General features: G+C 33.5%; 1 protein-coding gene across 1 annotated transcript in view; it reads right to left on the bottom strand.

The window, feature by feature from the left end:
• The window catches only part of LOC128857952 (uncharacterized), a 75,564-nt gene extending 56,886 nt beyond the window's left edge, over positions 1–18,678 (bottom strand). The window contains exon 1 of the mRNA XM_054093811.1: positions 17,878–18,678. Coding sequence (XP_053949786.1) covers positions 17,878–18,181 — 304 coding nt within the window. The 5' untranslated portion in view covers positions 18,182–18,678. The remainder of the gene's footprint in view (positions 1–17,877) is intronic.
• Positions 18,679–18,928: the final 250 nt, after the last annotated feature.

The raw sequence follows: 18,928 nt of genomic DNA, 5'->3' as shown, positions 1-18,928 counted from the left end.
GGAAGGGTGTCTCCCCAGATCGTTTTAGTGGCCACACCACACGACGCAGTAGTCGAAGACATTTTGAACACTACCTCACCCACCAAAACAAAAAAGAAAAAAAAAACAATTATATCAAATGAGCAACAGGACTCATGGATAAAACGAGTGACAATCAACGGGTACTATAAAAAAGGCCCGCTGCAGATGGACGATGGCAAAGCCAATAGACTTTCTCAATCTGATGCGCGGTACCCTCATATCTTCTTAACATGCTAGGGAACTTCACCACATTATTGTTGGGTTGAGTTCCTGGACACGAAGGACGCAAGGGAAATGAAATAGCGGACCATCTAGTTAAAAAAGGGGCAAATATGCCCCTAACTAGTCCTGAACATTTCTGTGGACTTACAAAGGGCCACATCAACGAACTTCTGAGGAGGGATGGCATGGTAGGAGAAGAAGTTCGTTGAGTACTGGTGAAATTCTATCGGTCAGCGACAAGCGCGCGGGATAGACTAAGACTTTTAACTGGTTACTTTACAGGCCACTGTGGCCTGAGATATTACTTAATTAAAATTTTTCTCGCTGAGATCATCAACTGTTGATGAACATTCTTTCTCACGGAGAGTGGTAACCATCGTAATCTAACTTTGCGCGCTTCGAGTTTGAGAAGCTAAATAATAGTGTAAAGCCGACAGTACACGTGGATCTCCTGTTTAATGCTGATTTTCTTTGGCGTGGGCCCTGAAAAAAGTCAGTATATGGCTAAAATGTGGCGTTACTATCTTAGCAATCATTTCTTTGAATGTCTATTGATCTCGGATATACAGGACATTCGAAACTTTCAGTCTTTCTCAAAGAGAACGCAGAGGAGTCACTACATGGCGACAAAAAAGGGACGGAATTGAGAGCTTATACACGAAGAATCACAACGCATCTTACGGTCTAAGTGTACCCCTTCGCAGAGCAGCAGCCTATACTAAGGAAGCCTATACTAACTCAAACCCAAATTTGATGCCTTTTCAAATCTTAAACACAATTTTATCACTGTCCAACTAGTTTATATTTACCGATACTCCAATCGATCTTTTCACTATCTGATTTGATTTTTCGAATGAAGCACGAGAGCCGCTCATATACCACTAGTTTCTCTGTAGGGGCAATAATACGAGCGCCCTAAATATAGTATTCAGTACGAAATTATTGTATACATATATGTAAATATGTAATAAATTTTAAATTGGTGCGCAAGTGTGTGTGTGCTTGAATGTCATTGTAACAATCGTTTACAACCAGCAGCTTCCCTCAGTTGTATGGCATTAAAGCGACTTATCATTAAGTGCCCGCATTTTCTTCCAACTGCCTTTCAAGCAGACGGACGGACAGACAGCCAGCTAGACAGACAGACGAACTAGTAAAGAAATTGACGACGCCACCACCGAATTATAAAATCTGACTGACGGTCAGACTGGCTGTCATTTTCTCTGAGCTATATAAGTAATAGATGTACATAAGTAGGTATGTATGTGCTTATACGCCTGCTGAATTTACAACCAACATCCCCTTGAATGTGGCGCGGCTTAGCAAAGCAGTAAACAGCGCAGTCACAGCAGCTCTCAGCTACTAATGATCCGAAATTGCGCTTATTAAGACTTCCTGATGTCTAACCGCCGCTGTCATCATTATAAGCAATAAAAACATTTCAAACAACAACGAGTGCTACCACTACTACTACTACTACTACGACTACTACTACTAATATTAATGCTGCTGTCATTAACTGTACTTTTGAAGTAAAATCAACATTAATGAGAATAAAATCTCGCTGCGTAAATATGTGAATGTACTATATAAATACGAAAACCTGTTCTGGTCAGAGAAATTTATAAATACAATAATATTTTATTAATTTTTATTCTTCACATGTGAACTAGTCCCCGAGAGGTTAGTTTTGTGCTATGATTATGTGGTTAAATATCATACATATATTTCTAAAAAAGAATAACTCCTATTATTGTACATATGTATATACAGTGGCCAACAGAAGTCTACATACACCCCTCCCTTTCGTTGTTTACAAAGTACAAACACTTCGCTTAAAAATGTGTTTACGCATTTTCATTTGAAATCTTTTTCTAATCGACTTAACTAAAACAAATCCATTCTTTAACATAAAACAACACAGTTATGTTAAAAAAACGCAAAAACAGCGTTGAAAAAAGTATACATACCGAAGCGGTTTCCTAGCTTATACTCTGATATCCTATGTTGTGATAACGGTAAAATACCGTTTGTCTATTTCTTTCCTTTACTTATGTATGTTTGTTGCTTTGCTAATATTGATTTTAGTTGCAATTTGAATACTTAAGCATCTACAATGGCTCCTCGAAAAGAAATATCAGTTGACGTTAAAAATTTAGTTATTCAGCACAGAAAAGAATAAAAATCATATGGCCAATTTTCAAAAATCTTAAACTTAAGTCGTGCAACAGGCCAGACCATTGTAAAAAACTTTAAAAATAGTGGTTCCAAGTAAGTGGCCGCCCAAGCAAAGTATGATGCAGAGATCCCAGCTTGATTCTAAAAGAAGTGGACAAAAATCCAAAAGTTTCTGCTCCGAAATTGGCCGAGGATATAGCAAGCTCATCCAACAAGTGTGTTCATCCAAGAACAATTCGAAGACTCTGAACAAAAACGGTTTTCATAGTAGAACACCACGAAAAAAGCCTCTTATTTCTGAAAAAAAAAACCGTAAACTACGCCTGGAGTTCGCCAAAGCACACAGGGAAAAGTGGATGGAGAGCAAAAGTGTGGAGGAAAAAAATACTGCACTGAATCCGAAGAATTTGGTATCAACAGTGAAGCATGGTGGCGGTAATGTAATGGTTTGGGGAGCACCTGGAGTTGGAAGATTAGTATTTATTGAAGGTAATATGGATCGTTATAAATACAAATCACTATTCGAAGTCAATCTGAAATTTTCGGTGGATGATTTGGAGCTTGGTCCAGGTTGGGTCTTTCAACAGGATAACGATCGAAAGTACACAGGACACATTGTGAAGGATTGGCTGCTTTACCATGCTCCAAGGCAATTAAATACACCACCAAAATTAGAAAAAAATCCGACTTCAAGCGCTTCAGTACTCAAAGAACGACTAATAGAAGCTTGGAACAATATAACTTCTGCAGAGTTAAGAAATTTAGTCACCTCGATGCCACGACGGCTTCAAGCTGTAATTGATGCTAATGGTGGACCAACTAAATACTAAGAAGCAATATTACTTAGAGTTAAGTGAAGTTTTTCACACTGGAGTAAGATATTTGTGTACTGTATGTAGACTTTTGTCAATGTTGGTTTTAGGTTTTTTTGCCATAGCTTTGCCATTTTATGTTAATGTATGGATTTTTTAAGTTTATAATGATTAGAAAAAGCTTTTAAATAAAACTGTGTAAACACATTTTTCAGTAAAGTTTTTAAACTTTCAATCCAGTGGAAATGGGGGGTGTATGTAGACTTTTGTCGGTCACTGTGCGGGTATATAATTATTTTTGTAATAAATTTAAGCCACTCATGTGACAATTATTTGGTTTGTGCAAAATAATTGTGTTGATGGAGGAGGACCAGTTTGGCCTTTAGTGATTTTTATTTTTTATTTATATGAGCTAAAAACCATCTTGCTGGAGCTAAGATTTTTTTTGTTTCCTTGTTCACTCCACTCGGGGGCATAGGGCAGTCTTGCGTTGGTTTCGTTTATCTGTTTTGCTTTCTGACAGGTAGTGAAACATTTTTGAGTCTTTTTAGAGTGAAAAAAATATTATTTTTTTATTAAAAACTTTAATTTTTCGAGAAAACATAAGCCTTTTAAGTAAAAGTATTTGGGAAACAATTTTATGTTAATTTCGTACACAATTTTATGTTAATTTGGTATATTCGAAAAGTCGCTTAAAACATTGTTTTCCTTGTAAGGTTTAATAATTTCTTGAAGCTTCGCTCAAAACAAACATTGTCTTTTAGTTTTCGAAAAAAATCCCCTTTTTTCAATTTTTTTTTTGGATTTGTAGGGTTTAGTATGTTACCTTAATCTGTGTCCCGCTACATCGGAATATTGAAGGTAACGAAAAAGTAGACGAACTAGCAAGAGGGGGATCTGTCATGAATAACGCTCTTGCAGAATCGGTATTCACATCGGTTTGTAGATGGAGAGACTAACGGCAGTCATAACTGCCTTTTGGTCTGTCGGAGAGCAAGCCGTCAAAATGGGCATCCCTGACAACACATACTGTCAACAACCGGAGAAAAAGGAAACAATCTTCCACTTCCTCTGTGAATGACCTGCCCTAGGGAAGGACAGAATGTTAACCCTGGGCAAACCGCTGTTCGAAGGTCTCGAACAACTGTCTGGCTTAGATGTCAACAACCTGATAAGGTTCCTGAATCGCACAGACTGGATATAGTCATGATGTAAATAACCGGTAAACAAGTTGGTAACGAGGATGTGGCAACAAAATGGTGCGGAAGCGCTAGTTAGATTCTGGATGAATCACCACTTAAACCAACCAACCAAGGCTTAGTATAACATAAAAAAAATGTTATGGATTTCAAAAATGTTAATAATTTTGAAAATCAATTATCTTGATAATAATAAATTTAAATTTAAAAATAAAAGATTTCGAAAATTGTAATTAATGAATTATCTCCTGCTATTTTTTGATTTTAAAAATGGTTTGAAGTTTCCATTAAAACAAACAAATTTAAGTAATGTCAAATTTTTTTTACTGATTTTCGATGTTTTTGAATTGAAATACCTTAAGCTCCCTTTAAATAAAAAAAATTTCAATTCTAATATTTCAATTGAAAAACATTATTTTCGTTTTCCTTACACTTTTTACTTCCTACCTACATATTTTTATATTATATGTAATTTTTATAAAAGCAATCGCTATATTAAAATACAAATTTTATATGTACTTGCCGAATATTACACTAAAATTAAATTGACTATAAAAATACGTACCCAGAAATTTTCTGCGAGTTCTGACTGAAAATTTTGAAATTTTGGTACACAATTTTTTTAATTTTGTTTTGATATTTTGCAAAGTGCACACTTTGTTTTATATGAGTTTTTTTGTAATATAACCAATATTATTATAAAAAAAACGCTATATGTATGATAGTTCCAAGCTCAAGCGAGGGAATGAAGCACACGAGTGCAAACTGGCAAATTGTAATTTCTATTATCGACAAAAAAAAACAAAAAAAAGAAGAACATGAAGTATTTCTTGCAAACTCTACCAAATCACGACGATGTCTTTTCATTTTGTATGCGCTTCCGCATCATATGAATAGACACCACTATTATAAATGGATAAATAAATTTCACGCAAAATGGCATCCTGCCAGAATCCCAAAAAAAGATTGCAAACTTTTCAAACAAAAAATTACATCTCACTCAACATGTCGCACAAATTATGCTTAACGTCAAATTGACTGACAATCAATCTTGCAAATATCGTTAGAAATTTCTACTTGAAAATGTCAAAATTTACCAAGAAATTCACTTACAGAAAATATACGGTATGCACATACCATACGTAAATACAATAGCACAGCATACACTCGTATTTCAGTACGGTCAGAATAGAAAAAAGGAAACGAAGCCTCCAAAAAACCAAAATAGTGCAGGAATAAAATAGGAAAAGGCTCAACAGCTCTTGCAGGCAAAAAAGGATTTGATGGCACCAAATAAATTAGGACTTTATTTTGCTCTGTGCTTGCGACTGACGTTAAAGCGACGTTAAAGCATCAATACTACAAATAGATATATGAAAGAGATTTTGAATTTAATGCGAATTGGTAGAAGTTTCCCAGTGCTTTACTTAGTAACTAACGAGCTTTGTGTGCCAACATGAAAGGTTTTACTTGCACACCAAAATCTCAAATTGCTGATTTACATAAATGCAAATGAACAATTTCGTTATATACAACTAGTGCACACATACATACATACATCCATGTATACATACAAATACAAGCCATACAAGCAAATAATACATTATTAGCAATTCGAAATTACGTCTAGCAAATTTTATTATCACAAAATCACATCTTATTGCCAAAATAAATAATGACACTTAGTGCGTCGCTTTCCACAGCAAAAGTCTGGTTGCCGCATCGAACTCTCAATGACGCCAAAAGGCATAAATTTCATCGAAGCATCTGAGTGGCAGGCCGACCTATTTTTGTGGTCTCACTGTTGAGTGTCAATCGTAATTGGTTAGAGAGACTACAAGTTGGATTGGGCATTTGTGTAAGTGAGTTAGTAAAGCAATTTTCATTATCAATAATGCAGTTTAGTTGCAGTTACTTGGATTTTCGAATTTTCATATGTACTTGCACAAGACAATATGTGGTATACTCGTAAATGTAGGAGTACTTGCGTGTGCAGACATAAGGGAGACTGACAAATGTTCGCTTAGGTGGCAGCACTGAGTAAATTTGGGAAACTGAAAAATGGTAGATAAATTAAGTTTAACTGCAAATAATCGAAATTGAATTGAATTGAGATTAAAGCCTAACTATACAGAGAAAATTTCCCATCGCTGGTAGCCACCTCGGAATCAAATCGAAGATTCCAAGCCAGATGTTTCCCTGCGGAGGACGAGTGACTTGAAGCTCAGCTAAGCAATTTTCAAAGGATGACGTCCCATATATGACGCGGTTTAAATCTATAATTGACATAGCTCCAAGTTTAATCCAAAAATATGTTGTTGGGAAACTGTTGTTAAGTTCAAACGTTTTTGTGAATATTTAGAAATCGTCTTGGAAACCAAGAGAAATCAGTACAAAGCGTACAATGCAAGTTTCAACTGGTATTCAAAAATAAGTTCGAGTGTATTTTGTCCAATACTTTTTTTAATGGAATGGCGATTACAGATTACAGAGAATAAAGATGTACAAGACTTTCGAAAAAAATGTAGCAATAGCCATGGTCGTAAACTTTTCGGGAAATATTTGCAGCCTTGATTATATGATAATAAGGAGTCAACTGAAAAAACTTAGAAAAAAATGAAAAATTTTGAGATGCTGAAATTTTGGTATATTATTACACTTTTTTCGTTTCTTTTGTACATTTTTTTAAATTTTTTATTGTAGAACCAAAATATACATTTCAAAAAAATTATTTTTGAAAAAAAATTATATCTTTTGTTCGAAATTTTTGGGGTAAAAAATGTTTTATTATTTTTGAGAAACACGAAAAATGACAAGAAGAAATTTTTTCTCAAAGTTCCAAATTCCCAACATTTTTTTTGGAAAAAAAATATTATATTTTGCTGAATAATTTTGCTGAAACAAATATTTTGTCATTTTTAAAAAACACGCCTCCTCAAATACGTACAGTTTGCCAGTGAAATTGAGAAATGAAAAAAAAAACAAATTGTTTCCTAAAATTTTTTTGTAAAAAAATGTTTTTGTAAAAAAACATTTGCCTTTTGTTCAAAATTTTCAGGGAAACTAATTTTTTGTAATTTTTAGAAAAACCTACCTTCTTTAATAGGTACACCGAACTAGTGAAATATAAAAATGAAAAAAAAAAGACAAATTGTTTCCTAAAATTTTGTTCTAAAAAAGTTTACCTTTTGCTAAAAGTTTTCGGGGAAACTATTTTTTTGGCATTTTTTAAAAAACCCACCTCCTCAAATGCGTACAGTGAACCAGTGAAATATAAAAATAGTAAAGAAACAAATTGTTTTCCAAAATTTGTTTGTAAAAAAATTTACTGTTTGTTCAAAATTTTCAGGGAAATTTTTTTTTTTTTTTTTTTGAAAAACACGCCTCCTCAAATACTAACATGAATCAGTGAAATTTAACATGAATGAAACAAAAATGAATGTTTTCCTAAAATTGTTTCCCGAATTTTGTTGAAAATTTTTTGTGGAACATTTTTTTTTATAATTTTTTGTTATTTTTTGAACCAGGGAGATTAACAAATTAAAAAAAAAATATAAATTGTTTCCCAATTTTTTTCAATGAAAATTTTCTAAAAAAGATTAATTTTTTGCGGTATGTATTAATAAACGTGAATTTTCAAACTGATAGCAGGTTCAGAGTTTCCGACTAAAGCCTCAAGCGGGATATCAGCACACTTTCTACACCGACGGATCCCAACCAGTGATGGAAGCGAATCTAGATGGTACTTAGACGAAGACACTAAATACTCGTATGCCACAGGACAGATGACCACGGTATTCCTTACGGAAGTCTATGCCATATTGAATGTGACATACTGGTTAATTGAGAAAAAGTGGCGGGGCAACAGTATTGGAATTTGTAGTGAAAGTCAAGCTGCACTGAAAGCCCTTGCTAACCCACGCTGCTCTTCGAAGTCAGTCTGTGAATGTAAGACAAAACTGAACAGTGTTGCAAAACACATCAAAGTTAGTCTTATTTCGGTGCCTGGACATTGAGGTATTACAGGGAACGAGTTAGCTGATAAATTGGCAAATGAAGGCTCTGCAAGTATGCCACTAGGCCCTTAACTCTTTCTAGGTGTCAATTCCGCATCGATTCAACTATTGATTGACGACTTCATGAGGTCTACGCATAGAGGATGTTGGTCTGGGTTGAACTCGTGCAGAGTAGCCAAGTGCTTTGTGAAAGAACCAAACAGGAAAACAACGACCTTTCTCCGAAAACTCAGCAGAAAGGACCTAAGAGTACTGGTGGGTGTAGTCACAGGGCACAACGCCTATGGTAAGCATAAGGCTACCATAGGGGTCGTAGACAGCCCGATATGCCTAACCTGTCTTGAGATTAACGACACTGCGGAGCATTTTCTCTGTAGCTGTCCTGGATTTTCCAGAATTAGACTTAGGATATTGGGTTGCGATGTACTGAGCACAGATAAGGTTTATACTCTTCCCCTTCCGGATCTCTTAAAATTCCTCAATGAATCCAAGAGTTTGTGCAAGAGTGACCTAAAACTAATTTATCCGTCTTTCTATCCACTTTTTATCTTTCCTATCTATATATTTTCTACTGATATCTATCCGGGTGTAGTATGTACAGTGGTCTACTGACTGAGTCATTGGACTTGTCCAACCCCCCCACAAATCTAATCTAATCTAATCTTAGCCTCAAGAAGCTTGAAAAAATCGTTGTGGAAAAAAAAATTATTTTTATATTTATTTAAACAATTATTTTTAATATTTATTTAAAATATTTTTTTTAATATTTATTTAAAATATTTTTTTTAATATTTATTTAAAATATTTTTTTAATATTTATTTAAAATAATTTTTTTAAGAATTGTGTTTTCTTTAATAATATATTTAATATAATATTTGCATATAAAAATTTAACTATTAATAATAAAATATTTAATGAAACATTTTTCTAAAAAAATATTTGTTTTTTGTTTTTTTAATAATATCTTAGCCTAGGCAGACTAATATCTGCAATTTTTATAGTTAGTAGTCTTACAATCGTTGAAGTAATATACGATCACCGACCAACTAAAAAATTTTAAGCAGATCGAAGCAGGTTTCGAGGTTCCAACTAGAGCCTTAAGTCTTGAAAAATGATTTTTAAAAAAAAATCACCCTTCGGAAAAAAAATCTTTTTGGTAATTTTTTTAAAAACACATAATTACATTTTTTATAATTTTTAAAATAATTACTTAGACCTCCCGTTGCGACGCCAAAGTTATCTATTTCAGTGATTCCCCGATTTGCCTCGACTTTTAGAATATTTTAAAATCGTTATTTACCTCACGATTCTTACCATTAATAGAATTTTGAAAACGTAGAGGTCTAACAGTTAGCCTACAAAGTTGGTTAGCAAACAAGAAATAATCGTAAGTAATTTTTTTTTTTACATCTTTAAAAAAATACTACAATAATTTTTCGAGTTTCAGGCTCAACTCAGCAGCTCCAAATTGTATTCGATTGCCCTAATATTTCACAATTACTATTTCTTGCATAGCCCCATATTTCTAAAGGGGGTCCCGAATAATATCAACAATTTCGGAAATAGCGCCCACCCTAATCTACATACATAAGTTATTCCAGCGCACAAGTTTTGCTATTGTACGAGGTGTGAGTACCTGGCGTGGAACGTTGAGTTATTCTTATTAAATTTGCATCAATGTGAAACCGAATTCTCGCCAAAGCAGGAAAAGTATCGAAGTACACACAGGCCTACAGGCTAAATATCCCCAGGTATGAAACTGCCCCTATCCCCATACCCTACATTCTACATATGTATGTGTGTGCATTTGCATGTATACACAGCAATATGTCCAAACAACAAATTTACACCTCATAAAATAGCAACAACACTTGCACAGCACCCTCCTTCACCCTGCCTATACGTACACACATTAGGTCGCTGTACTTTCAAGTGATCACAAGGCTAGGCTGTTGAATAGGGAATGGGGGTAGATAGCGGAGGAAATCGAAAGCATTGCAATGTTGAGAAGCGCACACGCTCCATTTCGCACGGAACTCAAATATTCAAATTTAATGAACACCCAAGTGAAAGTCACACGTACAAGAGTGATACACATACATATGCACATAGCAATATAAATGCGCACTTGAGTAGGTGACACTGCAGTGCGCTGACAATAAGTATAATAACAACAACAACAACAACAATAACAGCTAAGAGGAAGGAAAGCTTTTGCGTCTGATGCTTCAGAGCAATAACACGCAGTTGGAAGAACATTAAAGCCAACACAATGACAGAAGCGTGCAAAATGCCTATGACATCAAATAGGCACAGACAGACACAAGCAACACATGCAACAGTATCTACATATGCATGCGTTAGTTTAACACTGCAACGGTACATATGTATGTATGTAGTTACACGTATATATGCGTTCAAGTATGCCGTGCCGTCAAGTGTCATGACGCGTGGTGTGCGAAAGACAATGCGACAAATTCATTCACGAACTTACCAACACTGCCACACACACCCACACACACGCATGGCTAACTGTACATAATACATGGATGCCCCTGCAAGCATGCGTGCACTTGTTAGTACTAGCTGCTGTTATACAAATGCATTCGCACGTGATTGTTAGTAGGTGGCTGACAACATTTCACCTCACGTGCCGCTGCTATGCCCAGTGGCTGGGTTGGAAAATTCATTGAAAGAATTGGAATAAAAGAAATATCCATATTTGTAACTTGAACTAGAAAACTTCGACAACCTGGCAGAGATTTTGCATTAAGCGCAATTGGAGCAGAAGTTATGATTATTTGCAGAAATGGAGTTGGCAAATAGTTGGAATTATTTTTATTCGCGTAAATGCATGAGTGCTAAGTAGCGAGATGCTTATCAAGAATAGAGCAACGACTTAAAAAATATATACGCCTTTGAAATGTAGTGTAGAAATAAGTAAGGAGGGCTAATTTCGGTACGTACCGCACTTTTTATATCGCCGCGCGTTGTAGCAAAATTTTAATTTGGACTGGCTGCCAATTTTCGCGATCAAACAAAGTTATGCAAAAGCTTCAGGGAGGCGAACGTTAATTCCGTGTTAGCTAGGGAACGACCGGGCAAAGTTAAAGAAACTTTTTTCTTAAGAAAAAATTGGTGCAATTTTGGAACAATTAATATTTTTTTTCCATTAAATTAAAAAAAAATTTTCATTTAAGAAATAATTTGTGCAACTTTAGAAAAAAAAAATTAAAAAATTTTGGAATTTTTGTAAAGAAAAAATTGGTGCAATTTTAGAACAAAAAAAAAATGAAGCATTTATGCAATTTTTGACAAAAACAATTAAAGAAATTTTTTTCTTAAGAAAAAATTGGTACAATTTTAGAACAATAAAAATATTAATTTTTTTTCCATAAAATTAAAAAAAATTTTTTTCATTTAAGAAATAATTTGTACAACTTTAGAAAAAAAATTTAAGAAATTTAAGAATTTTTGTAGAGAAAAAATGGGTGCAATTTTAGAAAAAAAATTAAAGACATTTTTTCAAGACATAATTTGTGCATTTTTGTTAACAAATAATTTATGCAATTTTAGCAATGGTTTTCAAAAAATAGTGTGTACAATTTTAGGACAAAAAAATTAAAGATTTTGTTTTGAAGAAATAACTGGCGAATTATATTTCTGAATATACAATAATATTTTTTTCTTTTAAGAAATAATTGCTAATTTTAGAACAACAATTCTTAAGAAATTTAAGAATTTGTTTTAAGAACTTAGTTCTGCAATTTTAGAACAAAAAGGGAAAGAAGCACTTACGCAATTTTAGAAAAAAAAATTAAAGAAATTTTTTCAAGAAATAATTTGAGCACTTTTTTAACAAATAATTTGTGCAATTTTTAAATGGTTTTCAAAAAATAGTGTGTACAATTTTATTACAAAAAAAAATTAAAGATTTTTTTTAAAGAAATAATGGGCGAATTATATTTCTGCATTTAAGATTCTTTTCTTAATATAGAAGAAATAATTTCTGAATTTTAGAACAAACATTTTTAAGAAATTTAAGTATTTTTTTTAAATAATTTGTGCAATTTTAGTACAAAAAAAATTAAAGAAATATTTTGAAAGAAATAACTGGTTAATTTAGAACAAAAAATTTTACGATTCTTATCTTTCATGAAACAATTTACGCAATTCTAGAACAAAAGACATTTTTTTTCTAAATAATTTTTGGGATTTTAGAACAAAAAATATTTAAGACATTTTTTAAGACATAATTTATGGAATTTTAGAACAAAAATAATTCAAAAAAATTTTAAGTAAATATGGAATTTTTTCTAATTTTTAACATAACGAAATTTAAAATTTTTTTTAATAAATAATTTTTGTGGTTTTCAAAAAATATTTAAGACATCTTTTAAGACACAATTTTAGAACAAAAATAATTCAAAAAAAATTTTAAGTAAAGATGGAATTTTTTCTCATTTTTAACATAACGAAATTTAAATTTTTTAATAAAACTTGAATTTTTTTCTTCTTTTTTTCATAATAAAAAAACTGCGAAGTAATAAACAGGAAATTTTAAATATTTCAAGCTTTTTCTTTGTTAAAGTTTCACTTTTTCAATTTGTTCATAACAAAAAACAAGTACGTGTAGCGTAGTACACATAAAAGAAGTGAAACTTTTCAGGCAGACAAAGATAGAGGGAGAGACCTGAGAAAGAGTGAGAGAGAGAGAAAGAATATGTATCTAAATAAATTCACAACATTGCAGAGAATACAAATAGACAAACTTTACAAAAAAACGGGAAAGGGTCCACCGGTGTAGGTAAACGCCGGACACCCTGACCTTGACAACAACGCGCACCACTCCGAGTGTTTATCACCCGCACAAACGCAGCGATTCCAGGACCGCAGAAAACGGCACAAATTACCGCAAGGCAATACCAATAAATCCGACGCCGGAACGGATAGCACTTTATGGTACGCACAATCACTAGCCAGGAAACGGAAATAAACGCCAAAAAGTTGGCACAAAAAAACGCCCCAAACAGTAGGCACCAAGGAAATATAACGCCAAAAAGTAGGCACCAAAAATATATTTCCTACAAGTTTGCACCAACAAGCAAGCGCCACCAAGTAGGCAGTGTTATTTCTCACTAGAAATTAGCAGCCACATGGAAAAACTCAGGAAAAATAGCCTAAGGTGTTTCTAAGATATATATAAGGTATAGCTCTCTCTCTCTCCTTTTCCTCTACGTTATATCGTTTTTCTCTCTCGCGGAACGAAAATGCCCAAAACGTTGCATGACCTTGAAATTTTACTCTCCATTCTCGCTCGTCCGTCGACGCCTAAGAAGTTTCACTTCAATAATGTCCAGAAAAAATGATGTGGTACCTGGTACAATCAAAATCGGGCCATATGAACTTGAAGCGGTGAGCAATAAGCATCACAGTCGACCAGAGAATGCAGGCAGTATATAGACCATTCTACTCACTTATTAAAGACCTTACCCAATTCTGCTGTATAAATCTATAGTCGGACCAGTTCTACACTACAGATCGCAGTCTTGGACAATAAGTGAAAAAGACAAAAACGAACTCCAAGTATTCGAGAGAAACATTTTGAGACTCAAATCTTCGGTACAGTCAAAGACAAAGGCGAGTGGCGTATAAGAAGAAACCATAAACTGAGCCAACTTATAAGAAGGGGAATAGTTGTGCGGTTCAACAAAGCTCAAAGACTAAGATGGCTAGGCCATACCATGAGAATAAACCCCACGAGAGCTCAACGAAAAATAAACTAAACATTTGCAACGAAAGCAAGAGGCAGACCAGGATCTAGATTAATAGACGAAGACTACATGATGAAACTCAGAAAGAAGACGACATGATGAAACTCAAGGTCAACAACTGGATGGAATCAACCAAGGATCGCGACAGATGAAGGCATTTTTTGCCAAAGCTCACACAGAGTTGTAGCGCCAAATGGTGATGATTTGTTTTTTTGTATTTGAAATTGTTTAACTTTTTCTTAATATATAAGTGATGAATGAAGTGGAGCCTTTTTGTTTTGGCTGATTAACGGAAAATATGACATATCTCGAAGATGGTTCATAAAAAAGGATGGTACATAAGAGTTGGATAGTGCCATTCATTGCGAATTTTTGCTGTATATAAGCATAATAAAAGCTTTACCCATATCCGCTACAGCACTACAGTCTCATTGGCTTGCCTATTTAAATGTTATATCCACATTTATCAACTGGTTTATAAAAAAAATAATTGGTTTGGTTTAAGCTTGTAATTACATGTTATTGTCTCTGAGCTGTGAGGTTTTGGCCATCTAAAAGATTACGTCTTAAAAATCGCTTAGACAGTAGGCAACTGCGCTCCATCAGAAAGATCCTCTCAGCCAAGTCATCAAACACCATTAGGGTGCTAACTAGTGGCAGCTCTCTCTATTGCCTCTTTTCTTCTCTTCTTGTCAACTTAACCCTTCATATTTTTTAAGCAAAACATTATCGTTGTTTTTTTTTTGGGTCAGTAGAAAGTAATGAAGCTCCAGGTGCACTGCTTATCATGAAAAAACCTGCTCATAAAAGTCATCTGGCCTTCAAGTTAGACAAAATTCATGCACACTTTAGACAAAATGCATGCCCAGATTACGAACTCGAAAGCCGCTATAATTCCTACCCGGCTGCTGCGCTTGTCAGTCACCTAACCCGCGCATGTGTGTGTGTGTGTTGATGTACATATGTGTTGGTGAGCTCGGTAAGCATTCATTTATATTGTAAGCCGAAAGCACTTAGAGACTTGACAGTACAAATTGTCTCAGTTGTCACTGTTGACAATATTTCAATGCTGACAATTAAAAAATTATTTCTTGTGACAGAGACGATGTGCATCCTTGTGGGTGAGAAGAAAGCAAAGGTTTAAGAATTATTTTCAAATAGTCAGCGGTTAAATACATTTGAGGTAAAACACGAATACTATTTGCAGGGATGATGATGCAAATATGTTTGCAACAGAGTCGTTTATGTAGGTGTTTGAATATTCAAGTTGATGAATTAAACGATTTTGCGAAATATTCTTTTGTTTTGCAAGATATTGGCACTTGAAAATTAAACATTTTGAACGAATTCCCTCCTTCTAAGAATTTTTAGCTCGAAAACTATAAGTCATACGAGAAAAGGTAAGAAATTTAAAATATCAGGGAAAGTGCCACAAGTTTTACGCTATTAAAAAATAAATTAGAAAATGAAATATTTTTAATAATTTTTGAAACAACCCCAGATTCCTAAAAAAGAAAAAAAAAATATTTATGCCGAATTTACATACATACACATTTGATTATATTGGTAATTTTTTTTACAGAGTATATGAACGGAAATACCACCTCTAAAAATACGTATTAAATCCCTTAAAGTGAATTCACATACACCGTGAAGAGGATAATAGCTTAAGGCCTTTTTTATATTTATTTTCTAGCAATATCTCGTAGCCCACAGTTCATGGGTGGATTCATGAATTATAATAAGTCACTCCTAAACAACTATTCTTAAATCTCTTAAGGTGAGTTTACATAGACGATAATGAGGATAGCAGGTCAAAGCTTTTTCACTTAATTTTTACCACATTATTCGATCGCCCCAGTACATTGAAGGTCTACGCATCAAATCTAGAACATTACAAATGATCCTAAAATTTCTTAGGTCGTGTTTACATGCACAGTAATGTAAAAATACGTTGCATTCATTTTTCAACCAATATTTCGTGTACTTTAGCATGGATAGATTGAAAAATAGTAAATCACATTGTACAAAAATGAGAAGAAATTTTCTTAAATCTTATGCCGTGTTTACATAGAAGGGAATATTAATAATTAACCTTAAACCTTTTATGCCGTGTTTACATATTTATAATAAATCAGGTATTTCCTATGTTCATTTAGAATATGCAGATGAAAAACTTATTGTATTATTTTGTACTTGTTGTATACTTTTGGAAACCTTTTTCGTTTATCTTTGATAATTTTTCTCATATTTTCTCCACTTAAAAAATGCCGTGCAGGCGCCATTTGGGCATATACAAAACACTGTCGAGGAAAAAAGTTATCAATTTTTAGGCACTTCAAACTTGTACTTTATTACTTTAGAACTGAATATTTAAACTGCATATCCGAATTGTTTTATTTTTATTTTATTGTATTGTTTTTTTATTTTTGTTTGATTAAAAAGTTTGAAACTTTGATGAAAAACTGTCGAGTTTTTACAAATTTTATACAAAGTTTGAAAATTAGGTTTATATGGTATTCGTTACAAAATGAACCACATTTTTAAACAGAAATTGTGTATTATAAAAAAAATGTTTAATTAATTTGAAAAAAATAAAAAATAAAAACAAAACAATTAAGTCAAAAAAATTAAGCATTAGAAAAAAAGAACTAAGACTAATTTGAAAAAAAAAATAAAATTAAAAAATATAAAAAAAAACCAAACAATACCAATAAGTTGAAAAAAAATTAAAAAAAAGACAACTAAAATTAATTTGAAAAAATAAAAAATATAAAAAAATTAAAAAAAAGCAACTAAAACTAATGTGAAAAAATAAAAAATATATGGTCAGTATTTATCTGGTTGCTTTATCATAATGGCACTCCCTTTAATTTTGTGCCCGCGAATTTTTCTTACACCTCTTTAGCCGACTTTACATGGATGGCCACTTTTTCTAAATTTAATTGCTATACAAATATCATAGCCCACAGTACATGAATTGATTAAAAAATCAAAATTCAGCTTTTTGAAAATCACCTTAGGGTGGGTTTACATAGATGGTCATATGTTACAATATTAATATTTAAAAAAGTTACAAGGGTTTTTAGAAGTTTAACCTTTAACTGCTGTGTTCTCGAAAACTCGTTTTCGCACGTAAGGTACCTTTTCATAGACCAGGTCACATAAAATAAGCAACGATTTTCTACTTCCAAATTTTGTACAATTGAGTTTCTCTGCCACCATTGTTTACCCAAACGTTTAACAAACCCTATTCTTAAGTGACATTTATTAGAATTTTTTGAAACAGAATATTTGGCATAAGAAGCCACATATTGCGAACCGCCTAGGTTACCTGATTCGCTCCTCTCCTTCGAAATTCATGCTCTCACTTTGCATTCAAAACAAGATAAATAAGGCAAGTGGCGCAGCCATTAACGCTCGGTGTAAACTTGCGCTAAAGAAATTTTAAAGTTCTAAAACAAATTTTTTCACCACCCGATTTTATAAGCAGACGCCAAATTGAAATTGGATTATTGTGTAGTATTCATCATTGTTTACCTTTGAAGTGTATAATTGTTTATGCCATTCAATTGGCCATTCAAAACAAATCAAGTCTATCTAAAGTCTATTAATTAATTATAAACATATGTTTTTTAGCATCTTCTCACTCACCTTCTGGCAATGGCAGCACTCGCATATTTTCCCGTTGCATAGTAGCCGTTGTCGTTGACAGCAGGCAGCCGAAATTATTTAAGGCGATGATGGCGACTAAACACACCAACACACTCAGCTGACGGCAACGATTGCCTATCGTTTTCGTTGTTGTCGGCGCCGCACATGTTGCCGCTGTAGTTGTTGTGTCGTTTTTGTTGTTGGCAGTTGTCGCCATACCTGTTGCATTGATCCTACGTACAGCCATTATTACTTTGTTGGAGTCGCTGGTTTGCCGGCATCGCTTGCCCGTAGGCGGATGCATTGTGGCGGCGTGCGAAACGTCCGCGGAGTAGTACGCGCACGCGCCCGAAACCGCTAAGCAATTTTGGCGAATTTCGCACACTTTGCCGTTTAGAGAGAGACTATTGAAAAGCACACGCGTCAAAATTAAAAAATAATATATATATTTGAAATAAAAATTCCCGAACTAGCGCGGAAATATATTGAAAAAAGCAACACTTCGTATTTTTATAATTTTTTTTTATTATTTATTTACAACGCACGTGAAAGCGAGAACGCGCACACATAAACGACGTGTAGCCGATTGATTTTTCGACGCCGACCGAGTTAAATGCTTTTTTGGAGGGGTTTGATTTTAAAAACACATTGGTGAACTTTTTTCACAGTTTCTTATGGGTATTTTATTTTTTATTTTTAGACAAAATTTTCAAATGAGATTTTGCATTTGCACTGATCAAAACTTATTTGCTAAAATTGCACTGCACTGAAAATAAAGAAAGAAATGAATATATAATACATGAAATTCTAAAAAAAAAATAACGGGTTATAAAACTATTTACTACGCTTTCTTTCTCTGTCATAGTATTATTGATTAGCTACTAAATTTAAATGGAAAAAGTGGAAAAGATTTATTTAATTTAATTTTTTTTTTGCTTGGCATAATTTTCGGAAAAACGTTGCTGCTTATGACTATTTATTTGTACTGAAAGTATTTCGACTTCATTTGCGCATATATTGAATACGGATGTGCTTGTGGCTAAGTTTGTTT

The sequence above is a fragment of the Anastrepha ludens genome, chromosome 3 (assembly GCF_028408465.1).
Source record: "Anastrepha ludens isolate Willacy chromosome 3, idAnaLude1.1, whole genome shotgun sequence".
Lineage (NCBI taxonomy): Eukaryota > Metazoa > Arthropoda > Insecta > Diptera > Tephritidae > Anastrepha > Anastrepha ludens.
This window is presented reverse-complemented; position numbering and strand designations above follow the sequence as displayed.